This window comes from Hyperolius riggenbachi, chromosome 2 (genome assembly GCF_040937935.1).
Source record: "Hyperolius riggenbachi isolate aHypRig1 chromosome 2, aHypRig1.pri, whole genome shotgun sequence".
NCBI lineage: Eukaryota > Metazoa > Chordata > Amphibia > Anura > Hyperoliidae > Hyperolius > Hyperolius riggenbachi.
The window spans coordinates 416,950,292-416,962,792 of NC_090647.1; the positions used below are offsets into that span (position 1 = coordinate 416,950,292).

General features: G+C 41.7%; 1 protein-coding gene across 1 annotated transcript in view; it reads right to left on the bottom strand.

The window, feature by feature from the left end:
• Nucleotides 1–260: 260 nt before the first annotated feature.
• The window catches only part of TSPAN7 (tetraspanin 7), a 189,638-nt gene continuing 177,397 nt past the window's right edge, over nt 261–12,501 (bottom strand). The window contains exons 7-8 of the mRNA XM_068265611.1: nt 3,685–3,757; nt 261–1,272 (exon numbers count right to left, since the gene is read on the bottom strand). Of these exons, the coding sequence (XP_068121712.1) occupies nt 3,689–3,757 (69 nt within the window). The 3' untranslated portion in view covers nt 261–1,272; nt 3,685–3,688. The remainder of the gene's footprint in view (nt 1,273–3,684; nt 3,758–12,501) is intronic.

Sequence of the window (12,501 nt, forward strand, 5' to 3'; positions counted from 1 at the left end):
GGTGAAGGACACATAAGCTGGAAAAAGCCCCACGTAAGTAGATCTGCTTTAAAAAAAACAACAAAAAAACGGATGTTTCCTTTAAGCAGGATTTAAGAAAAATACATTTGTGCTTTAAGGTTCTAGTCAAATTATTTTCCCATAATTATATTAGAAGGAAGCATTAGATGCAGATTTGTGCTGCCTACCATGAATACGATGGAAAAAAAACCCCTATGCTGTAACAATGATAGTCAATATGATAATCAGTAAAAATCAAATATCTGTCATAGTTCAGTTTATTAATATGTATATCACAAATGCTCACAATATCAAAGCATTTTCTCAGCATGCTAGATGGAGACATTATATATTAAAAAAAATCAGTTTCATTTTTAAAAATTTGTGAACTTTTCCGACTTCTTTCCTAATCTTCAGTTTTCACACCGTTCTGAAAATATCATTTGGTTGGTGCACTTCCAAAGCATGGTGGGGCAAAAAGTAAGGAGGGAACATCATCAAGGAGAAGAGATAAAAATAGGTGCAAGAGCATGATTTAGATTACTTTACACTAAAGATTTTTTTTCCTTAAAAAAAAAAAAGCATAATTATACTGCCTTCACAGTAAGCGACAACAGCTTAGTAACAGTGAAACACATGTTCTTGGAATCTGCAGCAAAAGAAATTCACTAGACAAAGATCATTAGCATTAGGCATACAGCACAGAGTTAGGATCGGGGGGTGTGGCCTTGTATGAGGCCCCATTGATCCTATAATTCAAAGCACAACATATTTCAACATTACTCTTCAAGTATTGTCATATCACAGACTTTTAGTTTTTCCTCAACGGTATATGGCAAAATAAAAAGTATGCCTTGTAAATAAATATATATATATAAAAGATTAGATAGGCTATATTTGATTTCCAGGTACTGATTTAGAGAAATGTGTGAAACATTCAATAAACCATTGGTAAGGACGTGGTTGTCCCTTTTGTTTGTATCAGCCACTGCATGCACAGCCAGGTCGAGGCAGTTAATGGACTTTCATAAGAACTTTATAACTACGGTATGACTAAAGAACACACATAGCGTGCCATCATACGAAAAGCCTTCCCAGGAGGAAGTGTGCAGTTACACTATAGAGGCTACTCTTCATGGCACAGCTGTACTGGAACAGATGGTTACACTACAAAATGGGAACACAGAGTGGTTGGTGAATGTGTTGTGTGCTCTAACATTCTGTAAAATCCTTCATGATTCTTTCAGCTCCTCATGTAGAAACTGCTGGTCCCTGGAAAACAACAACAACAACAATATATTAGTATAACAAACTACAATGTTAATGGGGAAACCCATTTTGCCCACCCTTCAGAAACATAACATGATGAAAATACAATTGTCATGGTGGTTGCCCTGTTATATGACCACTGAGGGATGGCACCCCTGGCCATTGGGGTCACTGAGGTTGCAGGTGGAAGGGTGTGTAAATGTAAGAGGGCATCCATGACTAGATTCCCGAGTTCAACCACAATATGGATATATTCCCTCTTGTATTGCAAAATTGAGCAAGAATATATACATCACTAGTAGACCCAGCCCGTTTAAAGACGGGCTCTAGGTCTACGGCCGCCGCCACCGCCAGTGCGCATGCGCACGCACGCAACCGCCGCGCGCTGGGTGCGTGACCGCCCACCTCGCCCGCACCCGCCCACCTCACTCGCCCCCGCCCACCTCGCTCCACCCGCACCCGCCCACCTCGTTAGCCCCTCCAGCTCCCTGGTCCAAGCTGTCAGTTACTGCGCACATGCCCAGTAACAAAAATCCTGAGACACAGGGACAAAACTGCTGGACGCAGCGACACTTAGCTTTTATTAGGTAGGATTAACTGGAGCACTTGACATCGAGCAGATGCCTGTGAGCCTACAGACACTGTGGGACACACTGAATGTAAGAGGGCCCCATCAGAATTTTTCTGGGAGGGTCATTTGTAGTTGTGCCCCTGCAGAAGTTGATGTGTGGTAGATCAGGTAAACCATGGATATCTTACTGATATCCTTAATACTGATCATCGCTGGCAATGAGCAAGACTCTAAAAGACTACACATTTTCTGTATCTAGTTTTGGGGACTCTGTCCTGCACATTGCCTCACATAAATGGGTATTGGTCCATACCTCTACTTAACCTGGTCAGCATTGGTTGTAGTTTTTGATCAATTCACTACGTTTTTAAATATTATGGGGTGCATTCTCTGCTGAATGGCTCCATGACTGTTGTTAGATTTCCTGTAGTTTATATTTGGGAAGTGATCAACTGATCATGGCTAACATCTACATTACATGATCTTGTCTCTGAGGACGTGGCCTTGGTGTGCCATGAAATGCCCATCAGGCCCTGCTGATTTATGAAATCGCTGGGATTTGTTTCTCATTGATTAGCATAGGTATGATTGTATTCCTTCCAGGGCTTAGTCAGCATACAGCTATATATGGGATTTCCTCTTTGTTGTCTATCAAAATTAAAAAACAAAATGGCTTTATTTTATATGCATTAGACAATAACCTCTGCTGAGGAGGCTTTAGTGTAAATACCTCTATGATGTTCTGAAGAATAAGTTGATTATACATAATGTAAAAAATAACTCATCTTATGTATGATGCAGCTGCAAATGCCAAGTGGAGAAAATCTTACATGAACCTCTCAAGTAATCAAATTATTAAGATTCTTGTCTCTGAAAACATCAGCTGTTGTGTTGTAACACACCCAGAAGGAGACCCCCTCTGCTTACTTTCCATCAAAATGGGAAGAAAGCGAAAGCCCTGTACTGTAACATTTAGGTTGGGAGCACACTTGTTTTAATTGCATACATTTCCTGCAGAAGGGAGAAATGCATGCAAAATTGCATAGAATGAAAGTCTATGAGCTACATTGGAAATCGCAGCTGTCTAAACACACAGTATGTTGGATATTCCTGCATAGGGTATTTTAATCACATGCGATTTGCATACAATGCTTATTACGAAAGAGGAAGGGGAAAAGCATGCATTTTGCTTGTGTTTTTTTAAACAAAATACATATATTGTATTTTTCTCCTTTGAAAAAGGGAGATTACGCAAAATGCAAATAACAAAAACGCAAAAAAAAATAAAAATTAAATAACTAAAAATACAGAACCGCACATGGCAGGAAATTCATGGTTTTTCATCTCCGCTGAATACAGGTCTGCAATAACTTACAGGCCTTTTAAAAATCAATCTGAAAGTGCTTCATAAGTTAAGAAGAGGAAATTACCCTGAGGATGGGGTTTAGGATAGACACAGCTTTAGGCTACAGGATAAGGGGGTGATAACAATAACAGATGTATGCACGGTGTGTTAATGCTATTATATCTTATAAGCGGTAGATTCACTTAGTTGACATAATATAAACATTACAAATGTGTGTTTTTTGTATTGTACGTATTTTACCTCCAGCGATTAGCCTGCCTTCTCCAGCAAGAAGAGAAGCCATTAATATGTGATTTGTACAAGCTGTGTATGCAAGCCACTTACGCACTTATTACAGAGAAATGTTATTACCATTTGAAATTGATTAGTCTGAAATCACAGCAATTGCTCCAGCAATTTTAAAGCAAATGTGATTTAGAGCTGGTAAGTGAAGGTGGAAGCAAGAGGCACCTCGGTAAAAGCTGAAATAGAAATTTACCATGTTACACCATCTCGTACTGATTGGCAGTGATGAACCGGGAAAGACAGCATGCCAGCAACATTCCAATCAGCTGCAGGGAAGAAGCATAAAGCACATATTAGGCTGTAATCAGAAGCCACTTAATCTCAATAAATATCATCTATATCCAGCATGCTGGATCTATCATGTGGTTTTACAACAAATTAGATAATCAAATAGTCTATTTGCTATGATATAAAAAAAAAATCTTGAAAATCCAAGTAATCACGTATGTTTATATTTTGTTTAAAAACATTTATGGTACTCATTACAACGAAGAGTCCTCTAGCTGACATAAATACCAGAATTATAAAAAACAAGAATTAGCTTTTTTGTTTTAGCTGGTGAACTATAATTCTTGTCAGCAGCACACGGTCATTAAACAATTGAAGTCCAAAACTATTCTTTATAACCGGTTCAAGCATTAGTTAGATGTCTATGCTAGCACTCCCTGTCTACAGTGTTCATCAAAACGTATGTGACAAGCCCCTGATCACGGTGGAATTTTTCAGCCAATTGTTTTGGCCCTGAGGCAATGCAGGAAGCCTCCTGCCTCTACTCCCCTCTCTATAAGAAAGAACATCTAGCTTGGCCGAGCCAAACATGCATGTACTATTACAAACTATTGTTTGACCAGCAAACCTTCTTTGCATGTATGCCATGCCAACAGGAAATGTTAGTCTACACTGAGGGTTAATCTATGTTTTGGCACTGACCCTCTGCTGACACTCATACCATGTCGAGGGGAATTGGCACTGGCACAAGTGTTCTTCCATAGTAATCTTTTAGTAAGAACAAACAAAACAAATAATGTGTGTGTTTTCATATAGCAAGACAAACCATACCAGGTACTAATTGACAAGCGAACATTGCCTGAAAACCTATCTGCAGTCCTACTCACAGAGAGCTACTCTCTGTGATCTTACAGGATCACAGAATTTACTGTATTTCTCAATTGCTTCCATATTTATACTTCTGGGACTTAATTACAAGAGTGGCAATCCTTTTGGTGTTAGCCGCTAGCATGTACAAGCAAGTGGTTCTGCTCTTCAGACATTTATCAATTAGTGTTACTAATTACTTGTGAGTGATCCTAGGGGGCTTTTATTATCCTGGAGGGATCAGCATCTTTGGGTTGCTTTAACAATACTTATCTGCATGAAAAGATTTATGGACTGAGCCTCTGAAGAAGCCGCGGATGGCCATGAAACGCGTGTCCAGCAGCATCATGTACCTAGCATGAAATTCATGCTCTTCTTATGGATGTTTTTATTGACTATAATGCTTAAAATAAATGGTATGTGTTAACAGAAAGATTGATATTTTGGTGCTGTGTAATTGTTGTTAGTTTGCAGTTGTAAATACATGTGCATTCCGTTTTTGTTTTTTTGTTTTTAACCTAGGACAACCTGGATTTAATAACACAAGCTCTCACTATTGATGCAATTGCATAACTACAATTGCATGACTGCTGATTCACGAATCTTCAATAACTATTGCTATGGTGAGATGACCCTGGTGGAGGGTCCAAATTCTATCTAATAAAAGACAGTTTTTAGTAAACCCAAGACAATTTTGCTGAATGACTTACATTCCCTGATGATCTCCAGCCCTAGAGAACCTCACTGAATCTTGCAGAGTGTGTATAACTTGATTGTCTGAATACAATTTAACTACAAGGACTCTTCCTAAACCCTTATTCTCACAGCCTGTCATTGTTCCCAGGATTTCTGTAGCAGCAGAGTGTTGTACCATGCTGGATGTTGGCAGAAGCAGGGAAATGTACATCCTTTGTGTAGATTACAATTGCAAGCTTTGAGGATAACTCAGGACTAGTGATGTTCCATAACATGCAAACAATTCCAGCTTGCATGCAAATTTAGTGTATACTGCAGTTGGATTTGGTCAATTCAAATTCAGCAGGAAATGAATCTGTCTAGGTTCAAGCTACATACAGTTTGCAATAAATTTGCATGTGGGTGGCATAGTCGATAGCACTCTCGCCTTGCAGTGCTGAGTTTCTAGTTCCAATCCCAGCCAGAGCACTATTTGCATAGTTTGCACGTAGTTCTCCCTGTGTCTGAGTGCGTTTCCTCCCACATCCCAAGAACATACACATAAGTCATTTGTCTTAACCCTAAATTGGCCCCTAGACTACAAAAGGACTGATGACTATGCTAGCGATTTGATTGTGAGCTCCTCTGAGGGACAGTTACTGACACGACTATATACTCTGCAAAGCGCTGCAGAAGATGTCAGTGCTATATAAATACTAAATAATAATAGTCATAATTAAGAAAGCTAGATTATTATTTGCAACTCATTGGCCATCTTTAGTCAAAACTTTGTCTAGAATTTTGTATTAAGGCTTGAGTACACTTGTACGCTTCTATGCATTTTTTCAGCAACACCTCAATGCTACTGACTGATATGCACAGCTGAAAATGCACAGAAGCAGGCAAGTGTACTCCGGCCCGTCGAGATTATGAAATCTGTGTAATACATTGTGTGTAATTCAAATGTGTGATAGAATTGTAAATATTATGGCATGCATGCTTAATGTCTGTACAAAACCTGTTTTACACATGTGCTGTACATGCCAAAATGATAACAAAATGCACCATCATGTATTACTAACCTGAAAGACAATGGCTGCAATTCACTAAGATCATGCTGGAGATAATAAGGCAAGAGAAAACTTACCTCCACACAGTGAGAGTGTTATCTTATCTCTTCATTCCTTAATTTACCTCCTCTGTAGTTAATTTACCTCCTCTGTAGTTAATTTACCTCCTCTGTAGTTATTTTCACACGCAGTTAATAAACAGCCTGTCTTTAATTCTGGAGTTATTTTAAGGATTGAAGAGTTATCTTAAAGACAGAAGAGGTTTGCCTGAGGTAAAATGTTTCCTGAATACGACATGCCTCGTCACCATGGTGATAACTCTAGAAGAGTTATTAAAGACAGGAGATAAGCTTAGTGAATTGACGCCAAAGTCATTTTAGTTTCTGTATTACACAAAGGCCGACAACAGATACAAGCTGTCTCAGAACTAAGCATTTCTATCCACTCAACAAATGGTATCATTTCAAGTACACCTTGCACCAGAAAAGTTTCCAAATCTGAGAGAGTGAATACATATTTGTCAATTATCTAATCAGAACAGCTGTGCTCTTCTGAAGAGGAAATCAGTTTTAAATCCTGCTTCCGGTTTACGCTAGGACAGACTAGGAAAGATTGCAGTGAACCTTATACAAACAAAACAGTAATTACAAACTAGTGCTCCCTGACACTTAATTCTTCCTGTTGTCAGATTAAGGTGAAACAAAACTTATATAAGAATACTCAGACAGCTCATGGTCACCCAGAGGTGGAAGGTATAAACTGCAGTGTTCCCCAACCCTGTCCTCAAGGCCCACCAACAGTGCATGTTTTGTGGAAATCCACAGAGGTTGTTATTTAGCTCTGCTGATACACTAATTACCCCACCTGTGATTGTGGGTGGTTTCCTGCAAAACATGTACTGTTGGTGAGCTTTGAGGACAGTGTTGGGGAACTTTGGTATAAAGGACATAATGTAAGCTTGTCATACATTAAAACCGATATGGATTCTTTTTGTTCTCTCTTGACATTGCATACAGGGGTGGTTTTAGGTAAAATGGGGCCCTGGGAACAAATAAATATGGTGCCTCTTACATACTCACACTGTACTGCTACTGACTTGTAGGCCCCTCTACAACCCCTGGCTTGTGGGGCCCTAAGGAGCTTGGGGCACTGGGCAATTGCCCAATCTAACCCTATGTAACTATAAACCCTGAACATGGTAGCTCTGACGCAACCAATAAAACAGCAGAAATCACCTATGGAGAAATCTGTGGTAAGCCCATCTATTATTTCAAAAGATGTTGTATTGTTTTGCAATACAAAAATGTTAACATAACTAAAATAACTCAGGGCTGACCCCGTATTCCCAGACACACTCAGTATTTATAGAGGTGCTGATGTCACCTGCATAGGGACGTAGAGAGACTATTTAACCACTTGAGGACCCCCCCTTTACCCCCCCTTAAGGACCAGCGCTGTTATTTGTGATCTGTGCTGGGTGGGCTCTACAGCCCCCAGCACAGATCAGGGTGCATCTAGAGCGATCAGATCGCCCCCCTTTTTCCCCCACTATGGGGATGATGTGCTGGGGGGGTCTGATCGCTCCTGCCTGCCGGTGTTGCGGGGGGGGGCACCTCAAAGCCCCCCTCCGCGGCGAAATCCCCCCCCCTCCCTCTCCTACCTGGCCCCCCTGGTGTTCCGGGCTGCACAGGACGCTATACGTCCTGTGCAGCCAGTGACAGGACGTCCCCTGTCACATGGCGGCGATCCCCGCCCGCTGATTGGCCGGGGATCGCCGATCTGCCTTACGGCGCTGCTGCGCAGCAGCGCTGTACAATGTAAACAAAGCGGATTATTTCCGCTTGTGTTTACATTTAGCCTGCGAGCCGCCATCGGCGGCCCGCAGGCTATTCACGGAGCCCCCCGCCGTGATTTGACAGGAAGCAGCCGCTCGCGCGAGCGGCTGCTTCCTGATTAATCAGCCTGCAGCTGGCGACGCAATACTGCGTCGCTGGTCCTGCAGCTGCCACTTTGCCGACGCACGGTATAAGCGTGCGGTCGGCAAGTGGTTAAAAGCAGAGAAGAGAGGGAGAGTACATACAATTACCATATTTTACTACCAGTAGTACATTTAAAAAAAAAAAAAATATCTTCAAGCAGACAGCTTAAAGTGGACCTGAACTCTTGCACAGGACAGAAGGAAAACAGAGAAAAATGCACCCTGTATGTATTTAGAGAGTTTAGCCTGTTTAATTCCCCACATCACTGTGCTCTCTCCCGTGTCTGCCATGGCAGTGATGGCAGATAAGCTCATTTGAAAGCACAGGCGGTTAGCAATATGTCTGCTTCCATGAATCAGGAAGTAGAAACAGTGCAGATTTATTTTAGGATTTGTATCAGCTGTACCAAAGACATTTTTTTGTTTAACGGTTATTATGCTGTTGTGTATCGTTTAGTGCAGAGAGGATGTTCTGAGTTCAGGTCCACTTTAAACAGATCGTTTTTCTTATAGATTTCCATTAACTTCTATGAGAAAATCAATCAGACAAACGATTGAATTTGGATCGGAACTTGTCGTAAATTATCTATCGAGCCATCTATCTGCTGAAAAAACTCATGGTGTATTCCCAGCATAAGGCTTTACCTTTGTATTGCTTCCTAGAAAGTGAAGCCAAGTTAAAACTTCATTTTTTATAAAGATTTTTTTCTCCATAAAAGTTATCATGCTGTGGCTAATCACACAGAGAAAGTCCAGAGTTTAGTTTCACTTTAAAGTTTAGTTTCAATTTAATTTTCAAATGTTAAGAATGGAATTTGTGCTCCAGATTACTGGTAACCTGTAGGCTAATTGTAAGATGTTCCATATTAGCCTAAATACTAGTTGCAGAAAAAGGAGACAACAGAAGGCAGAATTTATCTATAAATAACCATCTCTGCAGTCTGTCAAAAAGGCGGTTAAACAATGATGGCACGGAATAAAAGTTGCCTTCCATTATGGCGACAGATAATGTGGACACCACAGGCTCTACATTCTGTTCCCACCTGACTAATGATCAATGCTGGCTGCACAGCTAAAATATATTCCCTACTTTAGGTCAATATTTTCTCCTGATTTCCATCATTCCTGCAGAGTAATCACACAGCCTTCACAACAGGAAGACACGAAGCAGACGTGGTGAGTGCAACACACTGGATTTACCATTAATTCACAGCGGCAGGACGTCATGCAATTTCTGCCCTACCTTGTGCTATAAATTGGGTTTTTGATTACAGTTTAAAAAGTAAACCCCACCACTTATAATTCCATTCTGGACTCCAGCAGAGAAACTCAAAGTCTCATCTTAACCCAGAAAAAGAAAAGGTAAAATTATTGATGCAGATGTCACAGGACCGCAGTTCACAGGTCGTGGCGAGCTCAAGGCAGAAGCAGAGCAATGTCCCATCTACACACATACGCCCAACAGAAAATATAATAAGATATCAGGATATCACTACAGGAGAAATGCAAGATAATTACTTCCCAAGACAATTAGAGTAGTTGAATTTAGGTAAATTACATTAGTAATTAAGTCAATTCTCAAAACAATATCATCTTGAGTTAGTTGAGGTCAATTTCACAACCTCCAACTACACAGTGTTTAATCAGAAATTGTCCAGTGCTGTGCAATAGGTTACTCTAGCCTTCAACTATAAAAAACCTTCTCATTACAGTTATGGTTGAGCACATCCCGTATCAATGCAAGTGATGGCCTGTTTTTTAGCTGTGTACCACCCTTCAATCTAGAGACCCTCTTTTTGAGTCTCACCGAGATGCTAGTTGTGTGTGCATACTACAGCCTGTAATGCTAGGCATACACGGCTCGATTTTAAAGCTCGATTGATTCCTTCAGCTCGTTTTTCTTATCTTTTTCCATTGTGTTCAATACGGAATCGAGCTGCGAAACGGGAGGGAAAGTGGCAGTTAGGGCCCTACCGGCGATTCCCCGACGTTCGCGGCCGCGATTTTGCTATGCTATGCACTGCATAGCAAAATCGCGGCAATTATCGCTCCGCCGCGCGTTCGCGTTCCCGGCAAAAACGAATCGCGGTAGTGGAAATGACCTACCGCGATTCCCATGTTAAAAAGCAAACCGTAGCGATTGTAAAATCGCTAGCGGTTTGCGTTTTTGCGATTCAATCGCCAGCGGTTTGCGCTGGTGGAAAAGGGCCCTAAGAGGGATCTCCTGTGACGTCTGAAGCCTGGGAGCAATTGACTGACACTTACTATAAGAGCCCGTTTCCATTAGAAAGAATCTGCATGCGTTTCCTGCATGCAGATTCGCATAGACAATACAAGTGAATGGGACTGTTTCCACTTGTCAGGATTTCTGAGCGTTTTTCTGTGCAGAAAAAATCTGCACGGCAGAGCCATCAGAATTCGCATACCGCTATGCGATTTGCATACAATGCATTTCATAGGAAATGCGCATGCGGTTTTGGTATGCAAATTTTCATGCAAATTTGCATACGATTTGGCATAAAAACAATGGAAAAATGCACAGGCATGGTTAAATTTGCATACATAGTTATCCATGCGAAATCGTATGCGAATTCGCATGAAAATTCGCATACAACCGCATGCGAAATTCGCATCCGCATGCAAATTATTTCCGCAGCGATTCCCACCGCACAAGTGGAAACGGGCCCTAAGATAGCAAACTCCTCTAGAGACAAAGTTAACCACTTGATGACCCAGCCTTTACCCCCCCTTAAGGACCAGCGCTGTTTTTTGTGATCTGTGCTGGGTGGGCTCTGCAGCCCCCAGCACAGATCGGCTGGCACGCAGAGCGATCAGATCGCCCCCCTTTTTCCCCCCCATGGGGATGATGTGCAGGGGGGGGTCTGATCGCTCCTCCTGGCTGGCATGTTGCGGGGGGGGGGCACCTCAAAGCCCCCCTCTGCGGCGAAATCCCTCCCCTCCCTCTCCTACCTGGCCCCCCTGGTGATCGGGGCTGCACAGGACGCTATCCGTCCTGTGCAGCCTGTAACAGGATGTCCTCTGTCACATGGCGGCGATCCCCGGCCGCTGATTGGCCGGGGATCACCGATCTGCCTTACGGCACTGCTGCGCAGCAGCGCCGTACAATGTAAACAAAGGAGACAAATGTCTCCTACGTTTACATTTAGTCTGCGAGCTGCAATCAGCGGCTCGCAGGCTATTCACGGAGACCCGCTCTGTGATCTAACAGGCAACGGCCGCTCGCACGAGCGGCCTTTCCTGTTTAATTAGGGAGGCACCTGGCGATGCAGATCTGCGTCGCTGGTCCTCCAGCTACCACTTTGCCGCCGCACGGTATGAGTGTGCGGTCGGCAAGTGGTTAAGGTGGCCACACACGATACAATAAAATGATCCGATTTTACAGCAATTCGATAAAAACTATCGGATCTCCTGAAAAAAACAAGTTTTTTTATTATTCGACTGAAAAATCTGATCGGATTTCCCGTTTTTTCCGATTTTTATCTATCCGGAATGCCAGATATTTTTCTTCAATTTCACTAAAGATTGTGTAGTGTGTGTTAGATTGTCAGTTTATTAATATACACACCCTAGCAATTTTCTCAGAGTTTCCAATCATTTTTATCATAACTGGGAAAAAATTGAACATAGGTGTGTGGTACATTGGTCATATTTTTTTTAAAATGTTACAATCAGTCAGAAAAATGTATTGCAATTCTTAAATTGAACAGATATTTAAAAAAATGTATGGTGTGTGGCCACCTTAACACAGTTGAAATGGCCCCACCCAATTTATTATACACCAACCAGACTAGCTAGGATTGGTGCTATCCATAGTGATCACTGCTTCAAGTGTGGAGCGGGGGCGGCTGATTTCATCAGCACAAGAAACAGTACACATGTCTATATGTACATCAGCACAAGAAACAGTACACATGTCTATATGTACATCAGCACAAGAAACAGTACACAAGTCTATATGTACATCAGCACAAGAAACAGTACACATGTCTATATGTACATCAGCACAAGAAACAGTACACAAGTCTATATGTACATTAGCACAAGAAACAGTACACACGTCTATATGCACATCAGCACAAGAAACAGTACACATGTCTATATGTGCATCAGCACAAGAAACAGTACACACGTCTATATGTGCATCAGCACAAGAAACAGTACACATGTCTAT